General features: G+C 40.8%; 1 protein-coding gene across 3 annotated transcripts in view; it reads right to left on the bottom strand.

Annotated features, from left to right (window-relative positions):
* trim46b (tripartite motif containing 46b) overlaps positions 1 to 19,709 on the bottom strand; it is a 63,361-nt gene extending 43,652 nt beyond the window's left edge. Inside the window, exons 1-2 of one of the 3 annotated variants that reach the window (XM_061897434.1) lie at positions 19,446 to 19,709; positions 5,005 to 5,266 (exon numbers count right to left, since the gene is read on the bottom strand). In XM_061897434.1, coding sequence (XP_061753418.1) covers positions 5,005 to 5,266; positions 19,446 to 19,505 — 322 coding nt within the window. In that variant the 5' untranslated portion in view covers positions 19,506 to 19,709. Of the gene's footprint in view, positions 1 to 5,004; positions 5,267 to 18,744; positions 18,803 to 19,445 lie in introns of those variants that run through there. The other 2 variants (XM_061897432.1, XM_061897433.1) reach the window with 2 other exon arrangements.
* Between the last annotated feature and the right edge of the window lie 921 nt (positions 19,710 to 20,630).

Here is a 20,630-nt window from a genome sequence, read left to right as displayed (position 1 = left end):
CCGGATGAAAACGTAAAGGTAGGATTTGATTCAATAAATAATACACTGTACTAAACAGACAGAAACAAATGAAAGAACAGCGTGCCGAACGCACGGGAAGCTAAGGCTAACGCTTAGCACAGAGTCTAAAACACGAATACGTAACTGTTGCTTACCGCAAACAAGCAACCCAGGACGAGTGATCAAAAAGGGCAGGCTTAAGTATTGTCTCTTGATTGGACACAAGTGTGTCCCAAAAAACAGAGGCAGGTGAAAATCATAAGTAACCATAGTGACAAAACAAACAAGGAAGTGCAACCAGGAACTAAAGAAGTCCAAAACTAACAGAACATAATAAAACTGAACATGATCCGGACCACGGATCATGACAACAAGTGGATTAACATCCATCCATCCATCCATCATCTTCCGCTTATCCGAGGTCGGGTCGCGGGGGCAACAGCCTAAGCAGGGAAACCCAGACTTCCCTCTCCCCAGCCACTTCGTCTAGCTCTTCCCGGGGGATCCCGAGGCGTTCCCAGGCCAGCCGGGAGACATAGTCTTCCCAACGTGTCCTGGGTCTTCCCCGTGGCCTCCTACCGGTTGGACGTGCCCTAAACACCTCCCTAGGGAGGCGTTCGGGTGGCATCCTGACCAGATGCCCGAACCACCTCATCTGGCTCCTCTCGATGTGAAGGAGCAGCGGCTTTACTTTGAGTTCCTCCCGGATGGCAGAGCTTCTCACCCTATCTCTAAGGGAGAGCCCCGCCACACGGCGGAGGAAACTCATTTCGGCCGCTTGTACCCGTGATCTTATCCTTTCGGTCATGACCCAAAGCTCATGACCATAGGTGAGGATGGGAACGTAGATCGACCGGTAAATTGAGAGCTTTGCCTTCCGGCTCAGCTCCTTCTTCACCACAACGGACCGGTACAACGTCCGCATTACTGAAGACGCCGCACCGATCCGCCTGTCGATCTCACGATCCACTCTTCCCTCACTCGTGAACAAGACTCCTAGGTACTTGAACTCCTCCACTTGGGGCAGGGTCTCCTCCCCAACCCGGAGATGGCACTCCACCCTTTTCCGGGCGAGAACCATGGACTCGGACTTGGAGGTGCTGATTCTCATTCCGGTCGCTTCACACTCGGCTGCGAACCGATCCAGCGAGAGCTGAAGATCCCGGTCAGATGAAGCCATCAGGACCACATCATCTGCAAAAAGCAGAGACCTAATCCTGCGGTTACCAAACCGGAACCCCTCAACGCCTTGACTGCGCCTAGAAATTCTGTCCATAAAAGTTATGAACAGAATCGGTGACAAAGGAAAGCCTTGGCGGAGTCCAACCCTCACTGGAAATGTGTTCGACTTACTGCCGGCAATGCGGACCAAGCTCTGGCACTGATCGTACAGGGAACGGACCGCCACAATAAGACAGTCCGATACCCCATACTCTCTGAGCACTCCCCACAGGACTTCCCGAGGGACACGGTCGAATGCCTTCTCCAAGTCCACAAAGCACATGTAGACTGGTTGGGCAAACTCCCATGCACCCTCAAGAACCCTGCCGAGAGTATAGAGCTGGTCCACAGTTCCACGACCAGGACGAAAACCACACTGTTCCTCCTGAATCCGAGGTTCGACTATCCGACGTAGCCTCCTCTCCAGTACACCTGAATAAACCTTACCGGGAAGGCTGAGGAGTGTGATCCCACGATAGTTGGAACACACCCTCCGGTCCCCCTTCTTAAAGAGAGGGACCACCACCCCGGTCTGCCAATCCAGAGGTACCGCCCCCGATGTCCACGCGATGCTGCAAAGTCTTGTCAACCAAGACAGCCCCACAGCATCCAGAGCCTTAAGGAACTCCGGGCGGATCTCGTCCACCCCTGGGGCCTTGCCACCGAGGAGCTTTTCAACTACCTCAGCGACCTCAGCCCCAGAAATAGGTGAGTCCACCACAGATTCCCCAGGCACTGCTTCTTCATACGAAGACGTGTTGGTGGGATTGAGGAGGTCTTCGAAGTATTCCTTCCACCTATCCACAACATCCGCAGTCGAGGTCAGCAGAACACCATCCGCACCATACACGGTGTTGATAGTGCACTGTGGATTAATAATTAATTTTTATAGCTTGTCCCTCGTCATTTTGACAAAATAATAGAACGGAAAATGACACAATATGTTATTGCATATGTCAGCAGCTAAATTAGGAGCCTTTGTTTGCTTTCTTACTAAGTTGTCTTGTATGTTCACTATTTTATTTAAGGACAAACTTGCAATAAGAAACAAATGCTTAATGTACCCTAAGATTTTTTGTTAAAGTAAAGCCAATAATGCTGTTTTTTTGTGGGCCCCTTTATTTAGAAAAGTATCAAAGTATCGCAATACGAAATATTGGTATCGGGACAACCCTAAACCCAAGTGCACCCTTTAATTCAGTGTTTCTCAACCTTTTTTGAGCCATTTTTCATTGAAAAATCCGGAGGCACCACCAGCACAAATTATTGAAAAACGAAACTCAGTAGCCGATATTGACAATAAAAAGTAATTCTCGCAATTGTTGGATATGAATTCAAACCATAACCAAGCATGCTTCACTATAGCTCTTGTCTCAAAGTAGGTGTACTGTCACCAGCTGTTACATCACCCCCTGACTTATTTTGAGTTTTTTGCTATTTTCCTGTGTGTAGTCTTTTAGTTATCGTCTTGCGCTCTTATTTTGGTGTTTTTTCCTGTTTTGTTGGTATTTTCCTGTTGCAGTTTCATGTCTTCCTTGAGCGCTGTTTTCCACACCTGCCATGTTTTCGCAATGCAGACTATTCAAGTTGTGCGGACGCTTTCCTTCTTTGTGGGGACATTGTTGATTGTCATGTCATGTACTAGGAGTGTAACGGTTCACAAAAATGTTGGTTCGGTACGTACCTCGGTTTAAAGGTCACGGTTTGGTCCATTTTCGGTACAGTAAGAAAACAACAAAGTATACATTTTTTGGTTATTTATTTACCAATTTTGTAAACAATGGCATAACATACATATACACACAGAGTCCATTGCCAGGGTTTATTTGGTGAACATATATAAAATAAAAACTAAATAAGATATGGCTCAGAATGGTGCTTTTTTGATTGATTGATTGATTGAGACTTTTGTTAGTAGATTGCACAGTACAGTACATAGTCCATACAATTGACCACTGAATGCTAACACCCCAATAAGTTTTTCAACTGTTTTAAGTCGGGGTCCACGTTAATCAACATTAAACTGCCTCAAGTTGTTGCTCAGATGAAATAAAATGACAAATATTTTCTTCTACATATAAAAAAGTGCAACATTAAACAGTTTCAAGTCAACTCAGCCTCAGATTAACTTCTCCCCCCGCCCCCCAGCCTGGTTAATTTGGCAGTGAGAGGATATGTGGGCTTATTGTTCTTCCACCATAGAAGTGGGTCAAAATCTAGTATTAATGCAATACAGCAACCCCCCGCGACCAAGGACGGGACAAGCGGTATAAAATGGATGGATGGATGGTCTTAAATCTGCTGCTATAAAAACATCTGTTATTGCTTCAGCCCTGCCTGACTCGCCGAGGAGAGGCTGCTTGAATGTGGTGGTGCAAACCTTCGTCCTCCATTGTTGTATTGCACCACGCAGCCAAAGTGTTCCCAAACAGGAGATGTTAACGAGGTAGGAGGGTCTTCCAGTTCTTGCTTTTACATGTGTCCTAGCCCGGTCGCTGCTAGCATGCCGTGTGTTGTGCCTCGGTGTGCATTGTTTACACAACGTGCAGTGCGCTACCTAATATGTCCGTGTGGAAACTCGTTCGGTACTGGCGCACCTGTAAGATTATGTTTCGGTTTTTGCCATGTTTGGTCAGGTTATGTTTAGTTTTTTGGACATTTAGTTCTGTCTTGGCACTTCCTGGTTTGTTTTCGTCTCCAAGACAACTCATTAGTTTTTCACCTGTCATGTCACGCCCCTGTCCTCAGTTTTCACACCTGCTTGTAATTATCATTGGTATTATTTAAACCGGTAGTTGCCAAGTGTTCAGTCTGGCATCTTCACACACCCTACCCATGCTGTTCCTACCGTCATGCCATCGTCCACAGTTCCTTGTCATGTGAGTTTTGTTTATAGTTCATAGTCACTTGCTTTGTGCTAAGTCTTTTTGTTTATGTCCATTATTCATGCCATCGAGCAAGTGTTTTTGTTTCCTATTTGTGTTTCATAGTCTTGATTATTATCCGCCATTGAGCGCTTCCTTGTTTTCCCTGTTTTGTATTATAGTGTAGAAATAATTTTTAAAGATGTACTCACATTCACGCCTCGCTCGTGCTAACTTCCCTCTGCGTCGGAGAAACAATCCACGTCCAAGTCAAAGCTTGACAGGTACACCTCCGAACCGAACCGAGACCCCCGTACCGAAACGGTTCAATACAAATACACGTACCGTTACACCCCTATTAGGTACGGATGTACTTTGTAGACGCCGTCTCCGCTCCACACACTGTAAGTCTTTGTTGTCGTCCAGCATTTTGTCCAGCAGTTGAGTTTTAGTTTTGTTTTGCATAGCCTTCCCTAAGCTTTTCTTTTTCTTATGGGCACTCACCTTTTGTTTATTTTTGGTTTAAGCATAATATTACCTTATTACCTGCACGCTGCTTCCCGCTGTCGTCTGCATATTGTGATCAGGGCCTGATTTGTTACTAACATCTACAAAGCAATTAGCTACCGGCTGCCACCTACTGATATGGAAGAGTATTACATGGTTACTCTGCCGAGCTCTAGACAGTAAAAACACTCAACAACGGCACAATATTTACGAATTGTGTGCAAAAAAATATTTGTAACCCAATTAGATTAGAGATTAGATAGTACTTTATTTATTCCGTCAGGAGTGTTCCTTCAGGAAAATTAAAATTTTCAGCACAATTAGGTGAAATGACATAATCTCCCACGGCACACCAGACTGTATCTCACGGCACATTGGTTGAAAAACACTGCTTTAAGTGAGCGGACCTTACCTGCCCGCAGTACCCGGTCGATGGGCCGCTGCTCGGCTTTTGGCGTGGGCCTGCGGAGCTGCCGCGGGGAGCGCGTGTTGGGCGTGGAGGCGGGTGAGTTGGGCTCGGCGGGAAGCTCCGGCGGCGGGTAGCCGCTGGCCACCAGCACCTCGCAGGCACACAGGAGGCACACGCTGTGAAGGCAAGGCAGGACCACGGGCTGCTTGACGATGTCCTTGCAGACGGGGCAGTGCAACTCCTGTTCCAGGCTCTTCATGTTGGACTGTGGGAGGAGTCAAAATGTCAGCGCTAAAGCTAAAACATGGCAAGATAACAGAACAATGATGTAGGGGTGTAACGGTACACAAAAATGGCGGTTCGGTACGTACCTTGGTTTAGAGGTCGCGGTTTGGTTCATTTTCGGTACAGTAAGAAAACAACAAAATAATACAGTTTTCGTTTATATATTTACCAAATTTGTAAACAATGGCTTTATCCTTTTATCATTGGGAACACTCTAACAATTTTGCCCACATTAAACTGCCTCAAATTGTTGCTCAGATTAAATAAAATGACTAAACTTTTCTTCTACACATAAAAAGTGCAACATTAAACAGTTTTCTTCTACACATAAAAAGTGCAACATTAAACAGTTTCAAGTCAACTCCTCATGCCTAATTTACCACAGCATTTGGAAAGCCTGTAGTTTATTTTTATAATGTAAATGTTATATTTTTATCCACATGGGATAGCAGGGACCCTGCCATTCAAAGCTTTTCTGTCCGTAAAACACACACACACACCGCAAAATGAGCTAACATTACGCTAAAAGCTAACTAACCTTCACCTCAAGCCAGAACTGCGAGCGAGCTGAGCTGCAGTTTAATTTTCTAGGAGGTCAATGGGCTCATAGTGATATTAGTAGTAGTTGACTGGGAGGTGTTTATTATAATTTGGGGAGAGTACTCTGCCTTATGCTCACCTGCTAAACACCTATCTGCTCGACGCTGAAGCATTTACTACATGCGCTCTGAATACGCACTGCTGATTGGCTCTTACTGCTCTGAATACTGCTATATATATTTGTAACCAATCAGATGGTTGTGTGGGTTGGACAATGCTGGGTGCTGAGACAGAGGCAGAAAAAGCAAAGCAGCTTGTTAAGAATTTAGCTTAGAAACTCGTTCGGTACACCCCCGTACCGAAACTGTTCAATACAAATACACGTACCGTTACATCCCTACAATGATGTTATAATGGTCACTTCTACCCTGAAAACATCATCATAAGCATCTTTGTTATTGTCAAGTCAGCCATATTGTGCTGAGGAGCCTGGAAAAAACATTTCCTTCATACTTTTGTTATTCGCCACATTGTACTTAGCTAGACTGACCATGCGTCCTCTTTTCCCCGGACAAGTCCTCTTTTGCAGGGCTGTCCGGGCTGTCTGGGCGGAGCTTCTTAAATGCCTCAAATGTCTGACATTTTGAGTTAGGGTTGCGTGTATTTTCAATGTACGTTCAGAGTTAAGAAGGGGTTAAAAACAAAACAAATTGTGAAGGTGAGCACACGCAGCAGCATTCGTGAGGAAGGGGCAGAGACAGAGAGAGCGAAAGAGTTATGAAAAACGCGCATGAGTCGCCAGGCTCTGCTTTTTATCGATAGATTTATTAGATTTGATTTTTTATTATCTATAGCAGGGGTGTTAAAAGTGGGCCCCGGAGGCCATTTGCGGCCCACAGCTAAATTTTTAAAGGCCCACAGCACATTCTAAAAATACAATTAAAATAAACAAAAAACATAACAAAAATGAAATAAAAAAGCTTAAAGGTGAAATGTAATTTAGAAAAAGTTGCAATGTTGACTAATAAAACAAAGCTGTTTTTTTTTTCTTTCAAACTGTCATTGCTCAAAACATAATATTGAATCAAAATCAATGTTATTATTAATTATTGACCTATCCAAGGTTCCGATTACGTCACATCAAATATTCCGCTTTGAAAAATATTTTGGGTGGACGATTTTGCATATTTTGTGTGTTTGCCATTTAAAACATAGTTGTGTTTGATAAAAAAAAGGGCGGAAAACAAACAAACAAAAAACAAAATAAATTTAAAAAAAACATTTTGAAAGGAGGAATAGATGTGAAGTTGATGTAGACCCCAGAGATGTAAGCGTTAAATATAAAATGTATGTATGCCCTCCCACACCATTATCATCATTTCATGACCAAAGCTAAACACTTTTTACACTTTTATACTGAAATAAATACACCTACAACTTATTAAATTTAACAGCAGCGGTAAAGTTCAGATCCATGAAGGAAAGAAGAAAGTGAATGAATGTTTATAACTGAATACATTTACATATGCATAAAAATGTGTTTGTTTGTTTTTTTATTATTATTTTTTATGAACTAAGCAACGTTTTTTACAACCTTTTTCCAAAACACAATATAGAATGTGAGATATAACAGGACAATGCATATGTTTATCTTTTTTTTTTTTTTTTCAAAAGGCTTACAAAAAAGTGGGACAACAAAAATTTACTGTGGGACCCCATTTTTATGACTGGATGGGGTCCATGGGACCCCATTTTGAAAATTCCTAGCGCCAACACTGCTGTCAACAGAGGAGAAAAAAAAGCTTTATTTAAATAAATAAAAATAATTATAAAGCAAGTTTGAGTATCATTGTCCTCTTTTTGGGATTTCACAATATTGTCAGCCTAACTGAGCCGCCAGGACAGATACATAGTTATTGTTTCCTGGGTGTTTCCTGTAATTCCTTCATGAGAGGTGCTGTAAATAGGTCCCAGGCAAGCAGCCACGGGTCATCCTCCTCGTTAAATATTCATAAATGTCAGACGTGAATTATTCACCTCCGATCGCAGCTCCTTCTTTTTTTAGCCCACAATGTAGGATTTCACCTAAGTGCCGAGAGATGACACGATATGCAGGGAATAGGACGCACAGGCGCGTCGGTGCGGCGTCTTCAGTAATGCGGACGCTGTATCGACCAGTCGTGGTGAAGGAGGAGCTGAGCCGGAAGGCAAAGCTCTCAATTTACCGCTCGAGCTACTTTCCCGTTCTCACCTATGGTCATGAGTTTTGGATTATGAACGAAAGGACAAGATCACGGGTACAAGCACCCGAAAAGAGATTCCTCTGTCAGGTGGCGGTGCTCTCTACACAAATCCTGTAAAAACAAGTCACTGGTGGCAAATATAAAATAACGGAAAATGAGCCGTAACACTTGGGGCCACCCTGGACATATCGGGGTCCTAAGCAGAATTTATGAGTTATAGTTTTTTTTAATCAAACTTGAATTGAGTTTGATGCATTAAACCAGAGGTGTCCAAGTCATTTTAGCTCAGGAGGAAAATCTATTCCCAAGTGGGCCGGAACGGTAAAAACATGACATGATAACCTATAAATAAAGACAACTCCATGTTGTTTTCTTTGTTTTACATTGGCCAAAAATAGAACAAGCATATTCTTAGAACGTCCACATCACAACTGATCCTCAGGACCAGGGGTGTCAAACTCAAACACAGAGTGGGCCAAAATTTAAAACTGAACGAAGCCGCGGGCCGAGGTTGAACAAATTAATCCTTTCATAGGGACCCAAACAAGTTTTGCATTGAATATTGACCAAGCAAGGCTTATATAACTTTATAGTGACATGCGATATCGAGTTTTAAATAATAATAATTAAAAAATAACAATGGCATATCAACTAAAATAAAAATACAGATTGAATGCCTCTTTTCGGCGGCGGGTTTGAGTTGGGGCGGGGTTTGGTGGTAGCGGGGGTGTATATTGTAGCGTCCCTGAAGAGTTAGTGATGCAAGGGGTTCTGGGTATTTGTTCGGTTGTGTTTATGTTGTGTTACGGTGCGGATGTTCTCCCAAAATGTGTTTGTCATTCTGGTTCGCTGTGGGTTCACAGTGTGGCGTATATTTGTAACAGTGTTAAAGTTGTTTATACGGCCACCCTCAGTGTGACCTGTATGGCTGTTGACCAAGTATGCCTTGCATACACTTGCGTGTTTGTATGAGCCGCATATATTATGTGAGTGGGCCAGCACGCTGTTTGTATGGAGGAAAAGCGGACGTGGCGACATGTAGAGAACACCAAAGGCAGTGCTTTTACGGCCCGCCCCCAATTTTATTGTCCGGGTGGAAGTCGGGAGAAATCCGTGGGGGGCACTGAATTTCGGGAGTCTCCCGGGAAAATCAGGAGGGTTGACGAGTATGAGTATTAGTGGTGAATGCGTTACAGCGGCGGGTCAGCTCTAATGTTAATTTGATATTACCTCAAGGGCCAAATGAAATTACACAGCGGGCCAAATTTGGCCCGCGGGCCAGAGTTTGACACCCATGCTCTGGACAAAAAACACTTAAAGTTTGTTGAAAATTCCGAGGAAATTGGTGCAGCTTCAAAAACACAATGGGCCCCCATTCAGCAACCGTTCTTAAGAACAAATTTTGTTCTTTGGCCCACTTACGAAGTTTTTTTAAGGAGATTTTTGCATTTACCTAATGTTTTCTTAGCTGGGATTTGTTCGTAGGTAAGAACAAAATCTGCTCCAGAGCACTCTTAGGATGGCTTATGTGTTCTTAAGTGTGACAAGATCCCTTACTTCTATTGTCTAATGTTAAATTAATATCATAGATAGATAGATAGATAGATAGATGGATGGATGGATGGATGGATAGATAGATAGATAGATAGATAGATAGATAGATAGATAGATAGATAGATAGATAGATAGATAGATAGATAGATAGATAGATAGATAGATAGATAGATAGATAGATAGATAGATAGATAGATACTCTCTCTTTAAAAGACTCAAATCACACAAGGGCAATGCTTTTGCTGCTACTGCAAGATGCCGCGGATCGTGACCTGGGGAGGAAGCGCATATTTCACGACCATGTAGACCTATTTGCCCGAAGTGACGAATATCTATTTGAACGCTTTAGGCTACCTCAGCGGTCCTCCCTTTCTTAAACTTTTGACGTTATGTATTTCTCCCGCGGGATAATCCGAATTTCTCTTCTGTAATCTGTTTGTGTTTTCTCAGTGTGTTTGATGTTTGGCTTTTCCGCCGGAATTGTGCCCTTATATGGGGAATTAAGGGTGTTTATCTATGAAAATTATGGAATTAAGGGTGTTTATATATGCATATGGGGTAACTAAGGGTGTGTTTATATGCAAATTATGATAGCCACGCACTCGCTAACGATTTGGCATTCAGCAACTTAAGAACAGCAGGTGGGAACAATTTGGCCGTTTAAGAACACATCATGAATTTCAATGGACTCCTCTTAGGAAATCACTTAGGAAGAAAGATAAAAAGAAAAGTTAGGAACTTATTGCTGAGTAAGTTTCGACTTCATCTCAGTGTATCTACAAAGCCAGGATTAAACTTTAAATCACAGTCTTTCTGGGATTGAAGAAAAAATACACAACATGTAAACTCTTCTAGGTATCAAATATCTCCTTTGTCATGTCCACTTATAAAACTCGACAAACCGTAAGAAACGGCCTTAAAAACTATTCAAAAGAGTTATGTTTTCTCATTTTTGACAGAGACATTATGGGGGAGTAAGAGTGCCAAATAACGATGTGTTCGAAGCGGAAGACATAAATTGTCAGGTTTTAAGTTTCATGTGGGTCGAGGAGAAGGAGCCACAGTCTCCCTTTGCTGTGTACCTCTTGCTTTGCTTGCCTAACAGAATTGTTATTGTGACATCCAGTGGACACATTTAGCACAGCAGTCTCTTTTGTTAAAAAAAATAAAAATACCGCTTATGTTATTACTCGGCAAACTCATCACGCGGTACGGATAAAACCTGATCCGCCTGAAACAAATTCAGTGACAATTGTTTAATTGAATTTTAAAGAATATATTGCAAATTAAGCTAAATTCAGTCTCTTTAACATCACCGGCACAGATCTAAACTCAGACACACACATCGCTACATGGACGCACAGATTTTTTTTAAACACACACACAAATCACAAAACAGACAAATTTTTTTTTTTCTTTACATAAAACACATAGAACCTAACATAACTGTTTTAACACACACAGACACAACTCTAAATGCAGACAGATGATCTTGTTTACACACACACACACATCTAACTACAGACACACAAATCACAACACAAAAAGGCAGATTTTCATCTTTTTACACACGCAAATTTCGTAAAAACGAGTCATTGACGGGAAAAAAAGAAATAACAAAAAATGGGCCATAGCAATAAGTATACTTCTAAGAAGAGCTTATGAATTTTATTTTTTATACTTTTTTTAATCTAATTTGAATTCAGTTTGGTGCATTAAAACAAATTGCTCAATGAAAGTAATTTATTTTAATGCAATATTGCAATTTTTACATCATTCAAGCATAATAAGCCATTGGTATCCAAAGTGCGGCCTTTGGCCCATTTTCAGCCCGCAGTTAGTTTTTTTATTGGCCGTCGACAAGTTCTGAAAATGAAATTACTTAATTACTAATGATGTACATGCACAGAAATTCTGCATTTACACACAGAAAATTGGTTTTGGTCAGAATTTGGGATGGAGAAAATGTGGCCGGTGAGAGCCTGGAAATAACATTAATCTTTTTTACTTCATGTATTCGCTCTTTCCAGTTTATCAGAAGAATTGCATAGAATTCCATATCTTTTAACTTCAACTTGACGTGATCATGCAGCAAACATATACTTACATTTATTTGTAAAATAAAAATAAATACCAGGGTGTACCCCGCCTTCCGCCCGATTGTAGCTGAGATAGGCGCCAGCGCCCCCCGCGACCCCAAAAGGGAATAAGCGGTAGAAAATGGATGGATGGATGGATACATCTGATTGTCACCATGACTTATTATTTCAAATCAAATCATAATAACAATCACCTTTAGGTGGTTATATAAGAATTCAGAAAGTATCCAAATTTTTCTTATTCTGCCATTTTTGTCACATTTTTCCCCCCAAAAATTTTACTTTAAAAACTGTTTGTCTCTTTAATGACACATGGGGTTACCAAAAAAGGCTCCCTTTTTTTAAGAATTCCACATTTTAAGGGCCTTTGCGTCCCATTCAAAATTAATAACAAAAGCTGTCTTGTAAAACTCCACTGTCTAGGATGGGAAGCGACATTAAGGTGTTAGTTTATTTGCTGTATTGTAATCCACAGGAAGATTTTGTCTTGACAAGAAGCAGGACCTGACTCTCCTCCAGGCACCTTTCATTTGAACTGTTTTGTGACCAAAGGCAGCGGCTGTTTACGACCCCGTCCCTTTAGAAGCAGCTGTTGCCGTGTAATCGGGGAAAGTCCAAATAAAAGAGGAGGCGCACAATCTTTCGTCAGAGCGTGGTGGGAGACTGAATAAGAGTACAGCCCAGACGTTTGTCCTCAATTGAGCTAAATTGAATTCTGTCTCTGTTTAATTCCTTGCTTCTTTTCGTACCATTCGAAATTAATAATTGGACAATTTCCCAAATTTTGCAATGAATTCAAACCCTTTCAAAGTCTAAATTCTCCCTACAAATGTGAGTTAATTGCTAACATACTAAGGTTAGCATGCTAGCTTTTTAGCAATTTTTAACAGATATACACCTCAGAATATAATGTCAGAATAATTGTATGTAAGTTATCACAAAACTTTGTGTTTCGATGAGTTCCCGGCAAGCTGACAAAAGTTGTCTTTGATCTTACCAATCAAAAGGCTTGTAAAACTCCACTGTGTAGGATGGGAAGTGACTTGAAGGTGTCAGTTTCTTTGTTGTATTGTAACCCACAGGAAGATTTTGTCTTGACAAGAAGCAGGACCTGACTCTCCTCCAGGCACCTTTCATTTGAACTGTTTTGTGACCAAAGCCAGCGGCTGTTTACGACCCCGTCCCTTTAGAAGCAGCTGTTGCCGTGTAATCAGGGAAAGTCCAAATAAAAGAGGAGGCGCACAATCTTTCGTCAGAGCGTGGTGGGAGACTGAACAAGAGTACAGCCCAGACGTTTCTCCTCAATTGAGCCAAATTTAATTCTGTCTCTGTTCAATTCCTTGCTTCTTTGTCTGTTTAATAGATGTCATCAGTGTTTGAACCTGACATATAATATTTTGTTACTTCTCATGTGTGTCCAAAGTGCTGTTTTTTTGGCTCATAACAGTAAAAATGTAGGGAAAAAAGAGAAAATAGACTAAATGTAATGGGGGGAAAAGCTGAACATTTAATACAAGATATATACAAAATTAATACAAAAAGTATGTGGGGGACATGTTATTTTTTTTGGGGGGGGGTGTGACAAACAGACATTAAATACCAAAACGCTGTCAGATTTGTGTTATAAGTGACAATTTGTAACACTATTTGGTATTAGTATCAAAATTTCAGCTTTTTCTTATTATATTATGTCTTTTTGCTCTATTTTCTTACATTTTTACGGTTGTTTTTTCCTGACAATATACACAAAACTCAAGTTTTGGACACCTGCGTAACAACCAGAGGTGTGGACTCGAGTCACATGACTTGGACTCGAGTCAGACTCGAGTCATGACACATTCAGTATGAGATGAGATCAATGAGATAAGGTAAGAACAGGATAGAAACTGCTGTGGAACTAGTTCCAATGTAATATGCCATGGAAATACAATGTTAACACTTTTGTGCAAATAAGTACAGTTGCACTTGTTTTTTCAAATGTGTTCATTTTGTAAAGAAATGGGTTAAATGATTAAAATAACTGGTTAATAGTGCTATTTTATTTATTTATTTTTTATTTTTTCCAAGATGGCGCTGCTGTAGTGGTTGCTGTAGGCAGGAGCTCTGTGCTCTTGTGTCATCCTTTTGTGTTTCCCTCTTGTTTTCATGTGGTATTATATTTTTTTTGCATTTTGGTCCGGGACCCTTTCGGACTGTGTGACAAGGGGTGGCACTTTCGTGACCTCTGTGGTGCTTTTTTTGTGGACTTCTGGATCTGCCTCCCGGGAGCCTTTTGGCCATGGAGACCAGCTGCAGGGTCTCTGCTACACCAGAGTCTGTTTGGATGTACTGGAGGAGATGCGGATGAGGGGACAGGGCTGTGGAGCTAGCACTGAGCTACTGGGACGGAGAGGCTTCGCGGTGTCTTGACTGGGTGAGCAGGTGTCGGACACCTCGGTCACCTTGGACGTATCCTCGCTCATCCATGCGGACTGGACACTGGCCGAGAGTGGAGTCGGCTGTCTTGGTTGCCTTGTTGGGTCTGCTTCTGTCTCTGTCCATGCTCCCTCCTCCCCAGCAGACGATGGCGTGGAACACCGCAGAGGCCACCACAGTGGATATGTTTCTTTTACTTTTTATTCATAGCTGTATGTAGAAGTGTCTGCTTGTATCTGCTGCTTTAATGTCTATAATGTCCTCTGTGTTCTTTGATGTTTGATGTTTCCCTCTTACACACATGGAAGAGGGATGTGTACTATGGCTATGAGTTGTTGTTGGGGTTTTTTTTTTCCCCGTTGGCCTCAGTCTGCACCCCCACTCCAGGGCCTAGGCTAACACCGATTTTTTAATTTTATTTTAATCTTTTATTTTTTTCTCCCCCACCCCCCTTGTTTACCTGTATGTCATCTTTTTTGTAAGGGGCGCTGGAAGCCGGCAGACCCGTCAGCGATCCTGTTCTGTCTCCCTGTAATGTTTGTATGATCTTGAATGGGATTGTGCTGAAAATTGTAATTTTCCTGAAGGAACTCTCCTGACGGAATTAATAAAGTACTATCTATCTATCGATCTATCTATTATGAAGTGCAATGTCAGCACAATCTTTTTTATTATACTGTAAATACATACAGCGTTTTAAAAGCATACACAATCCGTGCAAATGTATTAGTCTGTGGTAAATAGGACTTGAAATGACTCGAAACTCAAAATGCAGGACTTGGGACTTGACTTGAGACTTTCCAGTCTTGACTTTGGACTTGACTCGGGACTTGCCTGTCTTGACTTGGGACTTGACTCGAGACTCGAGGGCAAAGACTTGAGACTTACTTGTGACTTGCAAAACAATGACTTGGTCCCACCTCTGGTAACAACTAATCATAGTACACTTTGTCACCTGTAATACCAATATTTTGTCTTTATCCCCAGAGCATTTGAAAAGTATTCACAGCGTTTCAATTATTCCACATTTTGTTATGTTACTGCCTTATTCCAAACTGGAATAAATTCACGTTTGCCTCAAAATTCTGTACACAATACCCCATGATGATAATGTGAAAATGTGTTTGTTTTTTTTGTATTATTTTAAAAATGTATTAAAAATAAAAAGACATACGTTCACACAGCCTTTGCTCAATAATTTGTTGATGAACCTTTGGCAACAATTACACAAGCCACAAGCTTAGCACACCTATTTTTGGGCAGTTTTGCCCTTTCCAATTTGCAGCACCTCTCAAGCTCCATCTGGTTGGATAAGAAGTGTTGTCCTTTTCATTCAGGATGTCTCTTTATACATTGTCATGATGGGGTATTGAGTGTGGAATTTTGAGGACAAAAAGGAATGTATTCCATTTCAAAATGAGGCTGTAACATAAAAAAATGTAGAAAAAGTGAACTGTTGTGAATGCATTGTGGATATTTTTAATATACCGGTATGTCAAATGTCAGCATTTTTTTATTTTACCAAATCAAAACAATATCAAAATGTTGTTATATGGCCCTTAGTACAAAAGTTTCTACACGTTTGATGTAGGCTACCTGTTAGCATGCTAGTGTCTGTCGCTCATTTTATGTACCTAAAGTCATACATTTTGTTACTTGGCTATATTGCCTGCATGCTAATGTTAGCATGCTAATTTTGCACGTATTCACCTCAGAGTCAAATATTCTGTCATTTCACGCATGCTAACTACTAGCATGCTAACAGGTTTTTATGCTCATTTGATATGTGGAATCATATTTTGTTGCTTGCCGCTACATGGCTAACGTGATAGCTGATAGCATTTTTTATTTTTAGATTTTCAGCATTCCCACGCAATTTCTACTGAAATTATACTTTTATTCAAATATATTCATAGTTACAAATGGCCCTCTCAGGGTTGTGGCCCTCGATGAAAGTGAGTTTGATACTCCTGGTATGGCATGTCAGTGCTAATACGTGCTAAAGGATGAGGAAATGACATAAAATATATGTCAGTTTTCAGCATTATTTTTTTAATTAAGAAAAATATCAAAATGGTATACTTTGACTTGTTTTTTGCGGCCCATGGTACAAAAGTTTGGATATGTTTTATGTATGCTAACTGTTAGCATACTAATTTTTCAGGCATTCACCTCAGAGTAAAATATTCTGTCATTGCACACGTGCTAACTACTATAATGCTAACAGGTTTTTATGCTCATTTGATATGTGGAATCATATTTTTGTTACTTGCCGCTACATGGCTAACGTGCTAGCTGATAGGATTTTTTTATTTTTTTTAGATTTTTAGCATTCCAGCGCAATTTACGAACGGCCCTTTCAGGGATGTGGCCCTCGATGAAAGTGACTTTGATACTCCTGATATAGCATGTCAGTGCTAACGTGCTAAAGGATGAGGAAATGACATAAAATATATGTCAGTTTTCAGCGTATTTTTTTCAAATTAAGAAAAATATCAAAATGGTATACTTTGACTTGTTTAATGCGGCCCTTGGTACAAAAGTTTGGACACGCTTGATGTAGGCTAACTGTTAGCATGCTAATTTTGCACGTATTCACCTCAGCGTCAAATATTCTGTCATTGCATGCATGCTAACTACTAGCATGCTAACAGGTTTTTATGCTCATTTGATGGATGGAGTCATATTTTGTTGCTTGCCGCTACCTGGCTAACGTGCTAGCTGATAGCATTTTTTTTTTTTTGATTTTCAGCATTCCATCGCAATTTCTACTGAAATTATACTTTTATTCAAATATATTCACTATTACAAACGGCCCTTTCAGAGATGTGGCCCTCAACGTTGGTGAGTTTGATACTCCTGGTATAGCATGTCAGTGCTAATACGTGCTAAAGGATGAGGAAATTACATAAACATATGTTAGTTTTCAGCATTTTTTTTTCCAAATTAAAAAAATAGAAATAAATTTGCTAACTTTTAGCATGCTAATTTTGCACGTATTCACCGCAGAGTCAAATATTCGGTCATTGCACGCATGCTAACTACTAGCATTCAAACAGGTTTTTATGCTTATTTGATAGGTGGAGTCATATTTTGTTGCTTGCCGCTACCTGGATAATGGGCTAGCTCATATAATTTATTTTCAGATTTTTAGCATTCCCGCGCAATTTCTACTGAAATTATGCTTTTATTCAAATATATTCACAGTTACAAACGGCCCTTTCAGGGATATGGCCCTTTAATGAAAGTGAGTTTGATACTACTGGTGTAGCATGTCAGTGCTAATACGTGCTAAAGGACGAGGAAATAACAAAATATATATGTCAGTTTTCAGCATTTTTTTTTTTTTATTTAAAAAATATCAAAATGGCTCCGTTTATTTTGACTTGTTTTATGCAGCCCTTGGTACAAAATTTTGGATGAATTTGATGTAGGTTAACTGTTAGCATGCTAATTTTGCAGGTATTCACCTCAGAGTCAAATATTCTGTCATTGCACGCATGCTAACTACTAGCATGCTAACAGGATTTTATGCTTATTTGATAGGTGGAGTCATATTTTGTTGCTTGCCGCTACCTGGATAATGGGCTAGCTCATATAATTTATTTTCAGATTTTTAGCATCCCCGTGCAATTTCTACTGAAATTATGCTTTTATTCAAATATATTCACAGTTACAAACGGCCCTTTTAGGGATGTGGCACTTTAATGAAAGTGAGTTTGATACTCCTGGTATAGCATGTCAGTGCTAATACGTGCTAAAGGACAAGGAAATAACAAAATATATTTGTCAGTTTTCAGCATTTTTTTTTTTTATTAAAAAAATATCAAAATGGCTCCGTGTATTTTGACTTGTTTTATGCGGCCCTTGTTACAAAATTTTGGATGAATTTGATGGAGGCTAACTGTTAGCATGCTAATTTTGCACGTATTCACCTCAGAGTCAAATATTCTGTCATTGCACGCATGCTAACTACTAGTATGCTAACAGGTTTTTATGCTTATTTGATAGGTGGAGTCATATTTTGTTGCTTGCCGCTACCTGGCTAACGTGCTTGCTGATATCATTTATTTTCCAATTTTCAGCATTTCTGAAATTATGCTTTTATTCATATATATCTACGCTGGTTGCAAACAGCCCTCTCAGGGATGTGGCCCTCGATGAAAGTGAGTCGGATACTCCTGGTATAGCATGCGACATAAAATGGCACGCCGACAGCTCGCTGCGGACGTGCCGCCCTGCAAGGACTCAAAAAATGGCAGCACTTCCTGTCCTGTGGGAGGGGGGTGGGGGGGCTTTTAAATATGCCCCTCACCTGACCTTACAGCCAAAATGCTGATGAAACCACGGCTGCCCATCAGCAGTGACGGCATAAATCAACAAGGACTTTAAAAAAAAACTGGACATGCACACGTAGACACAAAAAACATGATGACCCGCGACATGTTCCTCGTTTCCTTTCCTTTCCCGTGTCATTCTCCCAATGTCATCCCCTCCTTCTCTCCGTTCATTCTCTTGATTTAATATCCCCACTTAATGGCGACGCGGCCGTGAAAATAAAATAAAACAAAAAGCGGGTGCTAAACGCGACCGGTGCGCATCCTTACCTTCACCTGGAACCTCGGCGCCATGACAGCGGCGGGGCGACGCAATAGCTTCAGTAAGGGGCGGGGAAGTAAAAGCAGGGATGCGGGGGGGAGGAGCTCGCCGGTGAGGCTTTTTTTCATTATTTTATTGATATTAATCCATTACATAAACTAATACATTGGAATATATATACAAATCTCACTTTGGCACAGGGGTGGATTTAAAGCCCCCCTGCAGTCAGCCGTGTACGCAGCATCCGTGCATCCAGCTCTGCCGTCTCCATGGCGACGAGCATCCCTTGAGCCCAGAATGGAGAGGTTTCCTTCCAAAAACCCTCACCGCCATCAGACATCGCAGTTCGAAACGCGTACAAATCATTTGGAGCGGGGCGGTTTTAAATCAGCCGAATTACAATGGGACTTTTGTATTGGGGGGGTTGTGTAAAGACATGCTGTAGATAAGGGCATCCGTGTGTGTGTGTGTGTGCGCGTGTGTGCGTGTGTGTGTGTGTGTGTTACAGCAGCTGAAAACGACTGTTGACTTCCAACCGAGTGTAATTAAATACGTTTCTATTCATTCAATTGTTGTTATGCTGAATAAAACAGGTGAAGTGCAAGATGGCGTCCTGCAAATACCCTAATCAATGCCCAATCCATCCATTTACTACCGCTTGTCACATGATATCAACAAAAAAAAAAGGAAAAAAGATGTATTTACTCACGCTGATGCGAACCAAAGCGTCCATCGTCGACGTGGCTGCTTTCAAATCCATGCCATCCATTTTAGTGCCGACCTCTTGTTGACATCGGGGGGTGCCGATTATTTATCGGAGCCACAAAACCCTCCTCGCCCCGGTGACGACAAAATTTAACATTTTTTTTCGGATTATTCCAGTTTGGTTTTTATAAAGGATTATTCGCGTGTATCTCCTAAAATAGAAATGCGCGAATGATCCACACGACAGTTGCAGACCTACAGCGCACCCCCACTCTCACTCATCGGCGACCAATCACGTAAAGCAGCTCTTGTATTAAATATACAAACTAGAGATTTATCATTTTTATCATTTATTTATTTTTAGTTTTTTGTGGGTTTTTTTTGGGGGGGGGGGGGGATATATCTATTTTTTGGGCTACCGGCGTAAGGAGTCAAATATATATATATATATATATATATGTCATTTTATTTTTGTAATGTGGTTCCGCATATTGTCCACTGGGAAGCGCCAAACTCAAGCCTTCAACTGCAGGAAATTACATACCTTTAGCGTTGTAGCATATTATATATATATATATATATATATATATATATATATATTTATATATATATATATCTGTATATAGATATATATATATCTATATATTTATATATATATATATATGTATATATATATATATATATATATATATATATATATATATCCATTTATCCATTTTCAGGGGGGGCGCTGGTGCCTATCTCAGCTACAATCGGGCGTAAGGCGGTGTACACCCTGGACAAGGGCCAACACAGATAGACAGACAACATTCACACTCACATTCACACACTAGGGCCAATTTAGTGTTGCCAATCAACCTATCCCCAGGTGCATGTCTTTGGAAGTGGGAGGAATCCGGAGTACCCGGAGGGAACCCACGCAGTCACGGGGAGAACATGCAAAGTCCACACTGAAAGATCCCGAGCCTGGTATTGAACCCTGGACTGCAGGACCTTTGTATTGGGATGAAGACGTACTAGCCCCTCTTCCACCGTGAAGCCTTTTTTATATATATATATATATATATATATATATATATATATATATATATATATATATATATATATATATATATATATATATATATATATATATATATTTATATACAAACCCCTTTTCCATAGTGCATTCAATTGAATGCACCACAAA

This window comes from Nerophis ophidion, linkage group LG04, assembly GCF_033978795.1.
Source record: "Nerophis ophidion isolate RoL-2023_Sa linkage group LG04, RoL_Noph_v1.0, whole genome shotgun sequence".
Taxonomy (NCBI): domain Eukaryota; kingdom Metazoa; phylum Chordata; class Actinopteri; order Syngnathiformes; family Syngnathidae; genus Nerophis; species Nerophis ophidion.
The sequence above is the reverse complement of the archived record's forward strand: the minus strand, read 5'-3'. Positions and strand labels throughout refer to the sequence as shown.